We start from the raw sequence: 15,938 nt of genomic DNA, 5'->3' as shown, positions 1-15,938 counted from the left end.
AAATTAAAGAAAGTGTTCATCTAGTCCTCTTATTTCCTCGCTTTGACTCTGGTGTTTTTCATTAGATAGGAAAATGGGTAATAATTATGATCATGCTATCATCATAGAGCCTGTGATGCATTACCAGTCACGACTGCTACCTCCTGCCTTGAAATAGGACGTGATGAACCATTTAGCAGGAGTGGTGATACTCACCAAATTTGCCCTTCAGGAGGCATGCAAGCTGACTCAGATGAAATGTAACAGTTAGTAGAAGGTAGTCTTCGTAGACCTAGAACCACCCGTTTGAATAATAGGATGCTTACTATACCCCGGTCTTTAAGAGGTTCTTGAACCCAGTGTTGTAAGACCTGTTGGATTGGATATGGTAATTTATTTCAAAGATATCCTTAATGAACTTCCTGTATCCTACATCCCATGACAGCAAATTGGCCAGCCAGCTATTTGCCAAGCATGAAAGGCTCTCAGGAAGTCAGGTCCATTCTACTCTGGACAGCTCTCCACTGTAGAAGACCTCCTTGGCTGGGTGGGATATTGTCACTACTTTATTCCTAGGTTTTCTGCCTTGGTGGTGCCTCTCACCAATCTGTTGAAACTCTCCAAGGCTTTTAAGTGGGCATAAGAGGTAGAGGGTGCATTTGATGTCCTGAATACTCAGTTTACCCCAGCATCTTAATTTAACTGGATCCAAAGAAACAGTCCCTTCTATTTCCGATGCTTCCAGCCTCACTACCACTTCCTCAGTACTTTACTTACATGTCGCAACCTTGTGTGTTGTTCTTCCACAAATAAGTGAGTAAGCCAAAAACAACCTGGGAGAAAGAGCTGCTCAGAATCAGAGCTGCATTTGAGATGATGAGGCACCATACTGATATCTCATCCTTTTCACTCTAGCTAAAATCACCAAGAGCTGATGGTCTGGTAGACAGCCTGCCCCTTAAGTTGATGAACATCTGGCAGTTCAATCAATGTCAGATCCCCTGGGCATTATTTTTCAGTAGTTTCTTCTTCACTGTTCCCTATGTTGCTGGGTACTGCAGTTTGTGGGCAGGTCTTAGTAGAACAGGGCTGTTGAAAGAGTGTTAGATCTGGGTTTGAATCTTGCCTTGGCCACTTGCAGCCTGTGTGACCTTAGGCAAGTCATTTGACCAGAGGTACCATTTTTCCATCTATAAAATGAAGGTTTAGGCTATAAAACCTCTTGGTTTCCTTTTCATTCTTAGTCTGCAATGCTGTTTGCTGTCACAAAAACCTGAAATGACACATTTTACAGATTAATCACCCAAGCAGGCCAGTCTTTGGAGCTACTAAATCTCATCTCAGGAGGATCTCAGGAGGTCTATTCTACCAGTCTCCAGGGAGGCAAGCCAGAAATCAGGGGCATGTTGAGGAGCCGTCTTCCTCTGTGTGTTGGCAGCTTCCTTCTCCATGTGTCTTTGCCTCACTCACATCTGCCTCCCAAAGCCCTTATGCAAAGATAGTGTTGTTTCAGAGTTTTCTCTGTTAGGATCTGCATCTCCTTCATAGGCAGCCATGTGCAAAACACCCCAGGCTTGTTTAGAAGCCAGGTTACTAGTCAAATAAAAGATAGTATGTTTGGTTTGAATTATTTGACGTGTTAGTCTTATTTCAGCAGCAGCATTCAAAAGGAGAGAAAGGTCTGCTTATCACAGGAATATATATGGTGATCGTGGGCCCTGTAAAACTGTTGGACTTGTCAAGACAGAAGCTCTGGTTTGGGGTTCTGAAAATCTGATTGCTATACATAAACAGACCACCCATTGCATTGCCCCTCATCTCCCAGTAATCCTTGTTTTCATTTAGCCCCCCACAGGGTACAGAGGAATAGTGGGGAGAGTATCTTTGGCTTAGGATTTGTTCAGGTAAGAAAGTCCATTTCCAGGGAGCCTTTCTTTATACTAGGCAGGTGGAATGTGCTTGTAGACATGGCTGCTTGGCATGAACTGATGGAAGGCTGAAAATTTTGGCATGGGAACTTTTCTGGCTAGTCATGGTTTGGGTGGACTTATGGCAACATTTTTTATTTAGCCACTTCTAAAAAAGGAAAGACTTTCAGCAGGGCTGAGTTGACTGGCAGTGAATGGGCTTGGGAGGTGGCCACTGGGACCACTTTCTGGAGGTTCTATCTTTGCCTTAAGACCAGGAGGATGTTAGTGGTCTACGTTCTCCTAAACAAGTTTTTGTTTTTGTTTTTAATAATAACAATGTTAGCTAACATTTATATAGTGATTAAGGTTTACAAAATACTTGACATGTAATCCTGTTTGATATTCATAACAACCCTTTGAGGTAGGTGTTATTATATTCACAAGCAAATTGAGATTAAGAAAAGCTTAGTGACCCATAATATCTGAGCCTGGATTTGAACTGAGGTCTTCTTGACTTCAAGGTTCTTTGCTACCAAAATGGCTTGTCTCTGATGTACTAATGAGAAGAGAAAGAGAGAACTTGTTATCTGAGCCTGCTGCCGAGTCTCTGATGGATTCGGAGTAAAGGGTTTGTTATCTAAGCTTTGAAGCAAGTTGGAACAGACAGCATCTCCCCATACCCCACTCACGACTCAAGAGTCTCTTCCCTTTACTTACCAATTCCAGACTGATTTGTATTAACAAATTTGTCTTTTAGAAGTGCAGCATCCTCTCCTCCCAGTTACTCAGTTCCCTTGATGTTAGTTCCTTTATTCTTTTAATCAGACCAACATTCTACTGAGATAAACAGCTCTTTACTATAGGAGTTATGATTGGTTGAAAGGTTGAGGTATATATGACAGCAAAAAAAAAAATCTGTCTTTGACTTGGTTTGGCCTCGTAGGTTGCCGGTGCCCGAGTTAGGATATTAAAACTAGTTTGCAGGGCCCAGTCTCACCAGTCCAGCTTAATTTAGTTTCCAATCTCCATTTGTCTCCCACTAAATGGAGTATGAAAATAGAATGAGTCGGGTATGTGTCTGCTGATGGCAGGTCATAAGATTTAGAGCTCATGGGGACCTTAGAGATAACCCAGTCCACACCTCCTTATTATCTTGATGATGTAATTTCAAGCTCTACAAGGGACAGTGACCTGCCCAAGGTCATATAGGTAGTCAGCTGCAAACTATAGTTCATACCCAAGTCTCCATGCCAAATCCAATATTGTTTTCACTGTATCATATTTCTTCTTTAGAGACTCCTGATCTCATTCCCTCAGCTCTCATCCTCCCCTAGCCTTCTCCATTTTTATTATGATTGGATACTGTAGAATTGGGGGATTTTTCTAGTGCTAGAATGTCTAGAATCTACTTTTTCCTCCTTTCCCAACCCCCAGCATTATGTTATTTTTATATCTCATAGTGACATAAAAGGCATTTTGATATTTGCTGAATTAAATTGAATTGGCATAGGCAACTCCTGAATAGCTTGCTAAAACCAGTTCAGCCATGGCAAAACAAGCAGCCTAATTTCTCTTCCCCTCTCATCCCCAGCATATTTATTACTCAAGTTTAATATAGTAGAGGAATATGAGATCAGAGCCTAGATTTCAGATTAGGCTAGTAGACATAAAATGGTAGTCTTTCACTTTGAACACTGAATGAGATTAGGCAAGCACAGAGAGGCAAAAAAAAAAAAAAGCAGATCCCATGTGAAGCTATTCATTTTCCAAGTTTGTCAAGTAAACGAATTTTTAACTGAGATTTTTCCTTCTTTTTTCTTTTTTTTTTTTTTAAACCTTAGCAATAGAAAACGAAGGCCACTAAGGGCATGCTTCACAAGAGGGTATTCAAAACCTTTTCCACTGTGCACCCTTTTAAAAAATCTAGCAGATTACTTTAACTCTTGCTTTACCGAGCTCAAGGTCATTTGATTTGATCTCCAATTCTGTTCCCTTCCCTCCCAAAAAGCAAAAACAACAGCTCCTCTGTACTTTCAGCCCAATTAGTCCATATCTTCTATAGGTCCTGGATATGGCCTGATCTGAGATCAGAATTGTCTGGGAGGAGGAGGAGATCAGATTAAGTCACATTTAGTAAATTACTCTATGGTTTCCGTGACTCCGAGGTACATGTTGCTCAGTCTTTTTAGCATCCGTATTTTCTCATTGGCTTCAGTGGGCATCAGTATTCTCCTCTTTGATTACGGATCCTGGAACCAGGATTCTTATTGTATAAAAACTAAAAATGAAATTGAGCCAAAGGGCAATGGAAGGACTCATCATGGGTAAGTAGGTTGTATTTTTTTGTGGCATGTTGTTAGCAATAATGATTGCATATGATAAATGGCATAAAAGATAGTCCCAGATAGGTGTGACTGGAAGGAGAATTGGATCAGTTATGAGGGTAATAGGTAAGCGGTTTCTTTGCTGCACTGGTACCCACAAAATAGAAAAATAATCTTACTCCCTTGGAGTTTTTTTTCTCTTAGAAAAAGAGGTGATTTGCCACCTACCTCTTATAGTTTGACTTGAGTCATCCCTTCCCTCTGGTTGTCTTTAGTATCCTCCCTCACCCCCACTTCCTCCCCTCTTCCCTTTCTTGTTCTGAGCTCTCAGGTATCCTTTAAAAACTACGAGCATGCCTTTGCTCAGCTCCATGACTGTTTCGAGACATGGGATTCTCCACTTTGTTCCACATCTAGATGAGTAGTTCTTCCTCCCCACCCATTCTCTCTTTAGTTCCTCTCAGTCTAGCTTCCACAACTACCACTCACCTGAAACTCCTGGAAAATGTCACCCAGGAATGCTTCTGTTAGCATTTTTTTTTCTCATTATTCAGAGTTATGCCTGATCTGGGCTAATCCAGTCATTAAAACTGAGGGTTAAAATCCAACAAAGCACTCACAAATCATAAAATGCAATGCAATCTGCTTTACTAATCCTAGTGAAAAGAGTACAACTTCAGAGTTAAAAGGATTTAAAAGACTTATTTTCTACACCTCCACAGTACCCAGTCTGCTAGGTCAACAAGACATTCCTGCAGGACAGCAAATGCTCAGGTAAAACTTCCAGCACCAACTCCCACTTGACTGGGGTTTTCTAAGCTTTATAAAGACCAGGGGTGGGGAACCTTCAGCCTTGAAGCCACATGTGGCCCTCTAGGTCCTCACGTGCAGTCCTTTGCCTGAATCCAAACTTCACAGAATAAATCCCCTTAATAAAAGGATTTGTTCTGTAAAATTTGGACTCAGTCATAAGGCCACACCCAAGGACCTAGAAGGCCGCAGGTTCCCCATCCCTGTTCTTGACTCTGGACTTCAGTTTTTTCTTGCATTTCCATTCTCGCTAGCACCATCCTAGTCCGGGCCTTTTTCATCTCTCGCTTAGAGTATTTCCATGGGCCTCTAAGCAGTCTTCTGTAGTTTGCATTGCACATATTTATACAGAATTATAGGTGGCAAAACTGGGAAAGGGGGAAGGCCTTGCAAAAAAAACAATCAAAAAGCCCCCCACAAATTTTAGGCTTGATTTTCTAACAAGGATTAGGCTGACAGAGGAGGGTGTGAGTTCCATGTCACTAGAGGTCTTCAACTTTTTTGGGTATGGTATAAATCAGACTCTTTGAATTGGACTAGACGGCCTTTGAGCATGAATGTACTGAAGCCAGCTCACGCTGCCTGGTGATAGCCTTTACACCTGAGAAATCAGGAATGGTTATGAATCAAGGCTTAGTTTTTTGTCTGGTACTATTGATTGTCTAGACTTAAGAAAGTGGGAGAGAAAATGTTAATACATATTAAAGCAAGTGTGTCACATGCGCATTTTTTTTCTTCAGAGAGCTGATTGCTAAACATTTACCAGCATACTGCTGCCTCTGATGTACTTTCCAACTCTGAGATTCTGAGTTTAAATAGTTCTTCAATTCAAGTGTATGTCCTAGCTCCCCTACTGGATTGTAAGCTCCTGGAGAGCAGGGGTCAAGGCTTATAAGTCTTTGTATCTCTGTTAGCACTTAGTGCAATGCCTTTCACATAGTAGGCCCTTATTGTCTGTGGCATTGAGTTGACAGCATAGTATGTGATGTTGGTTAAAAGGAGAAGCAGTAGGGGCAGCTAGGTGGCACAGTGAGTAGAGCACCAGCCCTGGAGTGGGAGGACCTGAGTTCAAATCTGGCCTCAGACACTTGACACACTAGCTGTGTGACCTTGGGCAAGTCACTTAACACCAACTGCTCTACCTTTCCCCCTCCAAAAAAAACAAAACAAAAAAGGAGAAGCAGTGTTTTCTGGGGATGGTGTCAAATGTATATGATTAGACTCTGAATACACAGGCTTCACTTTAAACGCTTGGGGCTGTGAATGAGGAAGGGCGATGAGGTGAAAAAAATTACTAGCTTATTCAGCATGTTTCTAGAGACCTGAAACTGTTGTCTAGAGATAAAGAACCATTTCTTTGATGTTGAGTTAGTGAGTACTCTTCATCATTCCATTTTTTGTTATCCTTCCCTCTGAAACAAAATTCCATTCTATTCCAAAGACATTGGAAGATTAAGACATCGCCATTCTTGGACGATAACCACTGTACACAGTTGGCATGTCAAATTCCTCAAGGTTAAGAGGACTGTTAAGGTAGATAGACTGATAGAAATGAAAACATTCTCTCATTTGTCATTATGGTCAGGGTTACAGATACGTTAAGATCATCAGAACTGTATATTTCTTTTCCAGCGTTCCCTTTTGAAAGGTTTGGAGAGATGAGATATTAAGAGCTGTTGTTCTTATTCAAGTCTGCTAGTATCATTAGTGGGGCATGGTGGGGGTGGGGAGGGTGCTGCCAACTGGGAAAAATGAGCTGTGAAGTTAGTGGAGCCTTGAATGTGCATTGGAGAAAAGGTGATACTGTACTATTTGTCACCAAGCAGCCATGGTGTGGAGTCTAAATCAGCTACTTAGTTTCCTTCCTAAGGGACACAGTGTCAGCTGCCAAGCAAGAAGGAAAAATCTAGGATATAAAAATAAATCTATTCCAAAATTAAGTGAGATGTCTTAGAAACAACCTTGTATCAGCTTGACACTGCATATATACCGAGCGTGAATCTTTTTTTCCCTTGGGAGGCTCAGACGACCATTGACCTTAGCATTCAATCATTTGTCTGTAGTAACTCAGAATACACAAAACTGTAGTTTCCCAGACGAATAATTAGATATAAATGTAAAAAAGCCACATTAATATAACATTAAAGTGTGTAAATCAAAGTGTGATTCATAGCAGCATGACCTATCCTACCACAGAGCATTTTAGAGTTAATGGGTTCCCTAAGTACTCAAATTTAGGCACTTACTACTGTGTACGTCTTGTATAACTCGTTGACCTAAATTCCATTTCCCTAGCCCTGGTGATAATTTTCTAGGAACTTGTGATTCGGTAATTCAACAAATATTCCTTGCGCAATTGGTCAAATGTGCAAGATACTCAGTGTGCAGAGGAGGGTGGGGAGTGTTGGGAGTGGGTAGGGGAGTTCATAAAGAACGTAGATATGGTTCCTGGCTGGGGGGTTGGGGAGAGGTAGGAAGGGGGTGGGGTGGCGGGAGATGATGGAGTTTTTAAATGATGATCTCCATGCTAGATTAACAGATGTGTGTGATTCTGCTACCCTCAAAGCACTTTCAGAATTATAGATGCTCAGGTTAAAAGTGGAATTCTGGTGAGTTCCTAGAATTTTTAGGCCTGGCAGCAGGAATCCTGGTAACTACGTTGCTCCTGTTAAGACAAAAGCCCTTTAAGCAGTGAGAGAAGTAGCAGCATCTGTCCTAGGTCCTTATAGACAAGCTCAAGACTTCTTCACTGAAGGGAGATACCCATTTTATTTACATTTCGTACACACTTTAGTGTGTGTTTATTAATTGCTTAATCAACAGAACCTCTTTTGGGGTTGAACAGAGCTTCTTTCCTTAAGGAAGTTTCATAGTGGTGATATGGGAGGAGCCTAGGACTCATTGTCCAGTGCTAATACATCACATTTATCGCTTTAAGAGTTGTTGAATAGTTTCCCTACATCAGCCTTACGCACTAGATAGGATAAGTATCATGTCTGTTTTATAGATGGGCAGAAACTGAGGCTCATTGAGGCTAAGAAACTTGTTCATAGTCCTGTGACTAGTAATTGTTGGAGCCAAGGTATGTGTTGTAGTGACTTGAACTCAGGACTTGGAGTCAAGAAGATCCGAATTTAAATCTCACCTCAGATACATTCTAGCTAAATGACTCTGGGCACATCTCTCTGGGCCTTAGTTTCCTCATCTGTAAAATAGGGGTTTGAATTTGAAACTTAATACCCTAAATCTTTGATCCTATGACTCCAATTCCAGCATTCTATTATAATGCCTTTCAATCCATAGAACAGTATATAAACATGTGCTATGATTTATAGGGGATAAAAAACTGGTCTCAGAGTTAATTTCACTGTTCACATATCCCGGCCGTGTGACTCTGAACAAGTTATTCAGCCTTTCCTTGCTCTAGGCAGCTCTTTAAGACTGGAGATTGCAGTATCCCTGGCAATTGGCATAAAGACTTTCTTTGTTGGAGTGCAAACCACCATCCACCTCCACCTTTACCTATCTTTCCCCTCCCCGGAAATTCCTTGAGATTTGAGAGCTGGGTAGTCCGTGGCTAGGGGGACCTTTGGTAATCCATTTGGAATTTAATTCTTAGATAAGACACATATACCAAATTGCCCATAAGGAACAAGGAAAGATTTTAGAACAGAGTTTCCCAACTGATTTGGGACAGAACAATTTGTGTTTTCAAATATATTGATGACAATCATAAATGCTAATCGAAGAATTTCAGGGGTTAAACATATCGCTGGAATAAAGGACAATTTGGAAAATTTTGGAGCCAAATAGAAGAAATTAGCATTACTTTCCTAAGAAAAAATTTGTTAACCTATAAAAATATGTGTATATGTGATATTGCTATCTACAAATCTATATATGTAATGTGTATATATAAGTGAAGATACATTTCTGTGTAAATATATTCCTATTTTATGGGAAGATAGCACTAAGATTTGGAAGACTAGGGTTTCATGTAATAAATACAGTTTGGGAAGTGTTGGTTTAGATTGCATGAGCAGAACTTACATAGAAGAGATATCTCTGCTCCTTTTCTGCTTGGGGAAACTGGATTTTTGATGGTTTGCTGAAGGCCTGGAAAAAATTACAGTTCCACAGTAAATTCAGCCAGCATTTGTGAAGCACCTACAGTCTGGAGGATAAGATGAAAAATGACAACATCCCTGTCCTCAGGATGCTTATCATAGTCTACCAAGGGGATACAACATGTGCCCTTGTGCTGGGTAGTTTGTGGTAGTGACAGAGAGGATGTGCATCAGGCAGAAATGAAAAGAGAATGATCAAGGAGAGGGTTAGAAAGGACACTGAACTGAATCTTGCAGAAAGAGAAGGCTTTCAACAGAAATAAGGAGAGAAGGGGAGGAGAGGGAAGGAGTGCTTTCCAGGCAGGAAGAACAGCTTGGCCTGCTGCGCATAGGTGGGAGGGGGCAGGCTGCTCAGAGAGTAAGGAGGCAGGTCATAAAAGAGAATAATGTGGAATAAGGCTCAAGGTACATTGAAGCCAGGCTGAAGAGGATGTTTCAGCCAGGCATAGGGGTTCTTATTCTAGCTTATGGGAAATAGGAGTCCACTGAGTTCTTTGAAACAAGTCCATCAAGGACTGATCAGTGACTTGGTACAGAGGTGTGAAAGACTGAAGGCAGGAGAAACTGGAACAGTGGGGATAGTTAAGAAGCTATCACAGTATTCTAAGTTAGAGATAATAAGGACTTGAACCAGTATGGTGGCCATGGAGCAGAGAGGAGCCATGTGAGATGTTGTGTTAGAGAGCTGTTGGAAAGACAGACAAATTGGGTGGGGGGAAGATGCTGAGGAATTCAGTTTCAGAGGTATTTGCTGTGAGACGCTCAGGGAGAATCCTTTTGAAGAAAACCCTTCTAGTGCTAGATCTAAGATCTTAATCATTCTTAAGCTGTGTGGGAGGCAGGTTGGGGGTGGGCTATGTGGCTGCTTATAAAGTGCTGCTCTGGTCCAAACCACAACTAGTTTGTCTAAAGTTGAATTGGTTCATCGAAAACCATCTGGTATTAGTTAAAAAATAGTTCAATGCAGCATGTTAGACCAAGGATGAGACACAATGAACCCAACAATTCAGGGTTTGATAAAGCGGAAAACAAGTTACAGGGAAGGAGGGGGGCGGGAATCTATTCTTAACCGAACAAGAGATAGAGGCGATTACAAAAGTAAAATAGATAGCTGATTATCTGAAAACTGAAAAGCTTTTGCACAGGCAAAATTAATGCCTTTAGAATAAGAAGGGAAGTAGTCAAATGGGGGGAAAAACCAACTTTGTAGGAAATTTCTCTGATGAGGGTTTGGTATCCATGGTATACAAACAGTTATGGTGTGTGTACAAACTCACACACTCACACACACAAAATATATTGCCTATGGAAAGATGAAGAAACCAGACATTTTTGAGCTCTTTTTTGCACAGCTTTCTGTTCCTGTGACTAATAAGCTTTCTTATAAATCCATACTTTAAATATTCAGATTAACTCACACATTATGATAAATCCACAAATAAAAAAAGATCCTAAAGAATGATGATATGGGATTCAAGAAACTTTTGTTCTTATCCAAGCCCTGCTGCTAACCAGTTGTATGACATTGGGCAAGTTATTTAACCCTTCTGGTCCAAGTTTATTAATCTGTATTATAGGGATATGATACTTGGCCAGTGTTATCGGGATCAAATTAAATGATGGATGAAAGATTTTGTAAACTATGAAATACTCTTCAATTCCAACACACAGTTAACATTTTTCAGTTTAGGAAACTCAAGGGGAAGGAAGAAAAAGGAATAAGCATTTATATAGCACCTGCTATGTGCTGGGCACTGTACTAAGTGCTTTATGAATCCTGTCTCATTTGATACTCACAACAGCCCTGTGAGGTAGGTTATTATCCCTATTTTATGGTTGAGGAAACTGAGACAGAGGTTAAATGACTTGCTGATGGTCACAAAGCTAGTAAGTGTCTGAGGCTGGATTTGACTCCAGGTCTTTCCTGACTTCAGGCCCAGGACTCTATCCACTGTGCCACCACCCAGGTACCTCTAGGTCTAGATACAGCTTTATTTTTCTCTAGGTTATGCAGGTAGTTTCAGAAGACTAGAACTTCCATTTCCAGATTCTCAGTTTCCCGCTCCTTCCTTTAGACTTTTTTTTTGGCAGTCAGTCTTAGAATCATGTTGTTAAATGCATAAAATAGAACACATAGGATATCAAAGGAAACCAAAGATTAGTGAAAATAAATCTATCCATGGACCCCGTGGGGGTTGGTGGTGGTGGTTCTGTGTTAAAAACCCCTGATCTAGAACATCATACAAAGTAACAGCAATACTGTTTGATGATCAGCTCAGCTATTCTCAGGAATACAAAGATCCAAGACAGTTCTGAAGGACTCATGATGATAAATGCTATCCCCCTCCAGAGAAAGAACTGATGGAGTCTGAATGCAGATCAAAGGATACTTTTTTTAAAATTTTTTTTGGTAGTTTTTTTTTTTTTTTGAGGAGATATTTGTTTTTTGGTCTGTGTTTTCTTTCACAACATGACTAATATGGAAATACTGTTTTGCATGAGTTCACATGTATAACCTATATCAAATTGCTTATTGCCTCAGGGGCAGGGGAGAAGAGGGAGAGGATTTGGAACTCAAAATTAAAAAAAAAGAAATGTCAGAAAAATTGTTTTTACATGTAAGTGGAAAAATGAAATATTATTATTTTTAAAAAGGAATGTATGATCTAGACCATAATGACCACTTACCATGTCATAAAAGAGTACAAATATTTTGTGAAAAACAGGAGTTATTTGTCATAGTTGGTAGATTCTTGAGGATGAAGGACCTGTAGTGTGGGGTGAGAAATAGGAGTTGAGGAGAGAGATGAGTCTTGATCAAGTAAGCTAGAGCACTCCCTGGTAACTCACTTTTCAGTGAGGACTGTCATGTCAGGCATTGTCCTGGATGGGCAGATTATCGTCAGAGAGATCAGTGACATGTCCCTTGGAAGTCCTTTGGCACTCTAGTCCCTTTCTAAGGACTTGTGACTCAGGTTTATGGTTTGTGTAGAACACAAATATTGCATCTGTATTTTATAACTGTATCTACAGTCATTTTTGCGTATGTTTTTTCCTTGGTCCACTTGAGTATTACAGTTACTCGTTGTTACTTGGTACTTGCATACCTGTATTAAACCCTGAATGCAATGCTTAGAAAGTGCATAGGGAAATGTGGCATTCTCTGAAGTAAACAGAACCCACATCACTTAGAGCTTAATGATTTTAAGATCAGCGATTGAATCACAACTAAGAGCAGATAGGTTTTCAGTCCAGGTGTCAGAGCTTCAAGAAGCTTTTCACTTCTTACCCTTTGGGGGCACTGTGCAGTTGCTTCTGAGTCCATTAGTAGTTTGAAAATCCCACATTGATTGATGTAGTTATGCACCCATGAATTGTCAATTGAAACAAAAACGTAATGCCATGAAACAGTAGTGAAACATGAATTTGGAAGAGCTATGTATTCTAGGAGTGACTTTGAGATTCTTTTTCCTACGACATTGGTATTGGCTTGTTGTGAGTTTTTTGTATAGATCATCCTCTGTTTACTTATTAAATGAATCTGTTCTTACTTAAGGGTATTGTGAGAATTCGCAGTGCTTTTTCATCAGCAGCATTGCTTAAGATAGTACCATAATCTATTCAGCTTGCCTGGAATCATACTCTGTCTTGTAATGATTCCTCATTAATTCTTACCACTGAAGGAGACACTTGCAGTAGACTCCAAGCTAACTGCTCTGAGTTTAATGCTGTTTCTACTAAACTATATCTAAAATAAAAATATTCTACTAGATGACCTCACAGATCCCTTCAGCTCATAAGATCCTTTTAGAAAAATTTCTAAAATGCTACTAAAAGTGCATTTAATGTTATTGATTCATAGATCTGTTAATTCACAATTCGTGGTAATTATTTTTGAATAATTTACCTTTTAGTGTGGAAGAAAAAAAGAAGTTCATTAATCTATTGCCTCCAAATCCTTTTCATTCTGCAGTACATTTGCAGCTGTTTAAATTTGCGACAGTAGCCCCCACACTCTTAAAATTAGGGTGAAAGAAGGCTGTGTAGATGAACAGGACAAAGAATAGGTCTTTGAAAATAGAATTTTATCACTGAAAATAATTTTTTTAAAAATCTAGCAACAACAGAGACTTCTCTAGTCCTGGGATCCCATTTTGGAGGTAGAATAAGGAAGAGAGAAGAGGAATACCAATGGTGTCTGAGTAAACGAGCAGAAGTAGCCTCAGCAAGGTCTCTGGAACCAAGGGAATAGGGAAGAGTTTTTCTGGGTGGTGGCAGTTGTAGAGGAGATTGCATTTAGTTTTTCTTTGTTAGACGAGACCTCTGATTTCCTCAGTGTAGGATGCTGCCACTGCAGATGAGAGCTTGCTCTACAACTTAGTCTTAGAGAGGGTAAGTGACCCGCCTACAGTCCTACAGCCAGTATGAGGTAGAAGGCTTGAATTCACATTTTCCTGACTCCAACTCTCTCTCTCTGCCTCATTGCCTCCTTTCACAAAAGAAGGGTATTTCTCCACACGGTTTGTTAGAAAGTTGTATGTCAAACAACAAAATGATGAAGAATTTATTGCAAACTATAGCTATAAAACAAACACGAAATATTTTTTATCACTGTGTATGTAATAATATTCTCTAAAGTAATATAAAGTTGAGTCAGACAGTTGGATTTTTAAAAAATAATTATCAGGTTCTTGGGTGGTATGGGGCAAGTATTTTTATTTTAGGTCTTTGGTAGTGTTTTATGTACCCAGTTCTATCTATGCATACAGAATCTTTGAAAAAAATTATGATTTTATCCTTCTTAGGGTCGATGGGAAAGTCAACAAGACGTTTCCCAGTCAGAACATTCCAAAGGGATGACACCAGCTGGTCCATCTCTTTCTAGTTGTCCCCAGGATAACCATTCCCCTGAACCAGGTGAGTACCATTTTTCTTTTCTTGATTGCTATGCTCCAGGTTGACTTGGATCATGGACTGCCATCCTGGTAGTTAGATGGTATTGGTTAGTTTGTCCTTTTCTCACTCCGTCCTCTTCCTCTCTCCCTCCTTCCCTTCCTTCCAGAAACCTTTATTTTTTTAAAATGTTTACTTTGTACAGAGCACTGAACTTGATATTGAAAGCAAAAATATTAGCTTATTGTCATTAAACTAGGGTCCTTGCCCTCACAGAGTTTACAGTGTGTCAGGGTAATTCAAACATGCATAAATGTAAGAACAATATTACATGGGAACTTTATTAGGTGCAAAATAAAGTGCTACATGAACACTACAACAAGATCTGCATCAGCTCCATTCCTACAGTTAGAAAGTCTATATTGACCTCACTTTTGTTCAATCCCCAAGGACAAGGATTTCCCAAGAAACCATGATAGTCTTTTTCAGTGTTCAACTACCTCTATAGTCTAATTATTTCTGCAACTCAAACTAGCTCTTATTCAGTTTATGTTCATTTACTTTTTTCTATCATATATAGAAATGCCAGACAAATGGTAAATTTCATCCTTTTATGAAGGCCTAGTTGTATATTTTTTTCTTTTGTAGGTTATTGTATTTTAACATTGATTCAGAAATATTAGTAGTCTTATGTTTAAATTAATTCTGCTAGTGATGTAGGGATACATACACACATATATTTTTATATAAAAGAAGCACCTTTATGATGTTGACTTACAGTGAAGGATATGTTTTATGGCCCTGCCCTGAAGTTTCAGGAAAAATGAGAATCATAAAGGCATAGAAGGGGGTGACCACCAGAGGATATATGTTTGATGGAAGAGAATAATTGAAGAAAACTTTTTGAAAGTTGGCTGTATTAAGATAAGAGATTGAATAACTGTCTTCCCAGTGGTTATTGTCTCCCATCATCAACTAGTTGTGTCATCTTGAGTGTGTCATTCACCATCTAGGCCCCAGTTATCTGGCTTAAGTGATGGGTGGAACTAGACAGGCAGCTGGGAGGAGAGCTGAGAAATACAGCCTTTCCATAGTCTCAGATGACCTGATTTGTGTACTTGTTGGCCAAGAGACACTTAATAAATTAAAGAGAAATAGAAGACAAAGTGGTCTACATGGGTTTGCGGGTACTTTGGGATTTTCAGTCCCTGTTTCACCATGAATTGATAAACTGACTTTTCTCTTTCAAACAGCAGTGGAAAAAAATGTCAGTTCTTACATGTTTGAGTGAGTCAGTTACACACATACCGCTACCTGCGTTTTTTGGTAGCCATAGAATGTGCCCAACCTCCCAGGCATCAGAAATATCATGTACTAGTGTGTGAGTGACTCAGAACAACCCTTTTCACTATTGAAAAACCATTGAAGGCACGTGTCATTTACTCACAAATGAGGAAAGCACATCTCTTTGTTTAAAGTGTAAATGAACCTGCCACTGGAACATACATCAGAAGCAATACACCTTACAAGCACCATAGAAATGCTATTATTTGAGAGGGAAGAAAGCCCTTCTTTCTGGACTGGAATAACATTTGCCCAGTTTTAGAGACAGACATATCAGAGGGGGACCCCTTGGAGCATCTTAGAAACATCAGGAATTAGGGCCTGTTGAGAGTATCTAGACAGTATCTGCCAAGGAAAAGGGAACACTATGGCATTTGAAAATAAGATTGTGTCATACATATTGTACTGGTTTTTTTTCAAAGTCATCTTTTAGCGATAACCTTTCTGAGGTTATATTATTAGACCAATCACAAATGGTACTTGGCAAAATCTTGTGGAGACAAAATGCTTGTGTAATTGGTTTTGTTTTATCTTTTTTTTCTCCCTTTTTA

At 39.7% G+C, this 15,938-nt stretch overlaps 1 protein-coding gene across 1 annotated transcript in view; it reads left to right on the top strand.

Annotated features, from left to right (window-relative positions):
* Positions 1-15,938, top strand: part of KIF13B (kinesin family member 13B) — a 248,738-nt gene that overhangs the window by 200,410 nt on the left and 32,390 nt on the right. The window contains exon 36 of the mRNA XM_036752476.1: positions 13,956-14,067. Within this exon, the coding sequence (XP_036608371.1) occupies positions 13,956-14,067 (112 nt within the window). The remainder of the gene's footprint in view (positions 1-13,955; positions 14,068-15,938) is intronic.

The sequence above is a fragment of the Trichosurus vulpecula genome, chromosome 3, assembly GCF_011100635.1.
Source record: "Trichosurus vulpecula isolate mTriVul1 chromosome 3, mTriVul1.pri, whole genome shotgun sequence".
In the NCBI taxonomy this organism is placed as follows: Eukaryota; Metazoa; Chordata; class Mammalia; order Diprotodontia; family Phalangeridae; genus Trichosurus; species Trichosurus vulpecula.
Note: the sequence above shows the minus strand (reverse complement) of the source record. Positions and strands in the feature narration are given on the sequence as shown.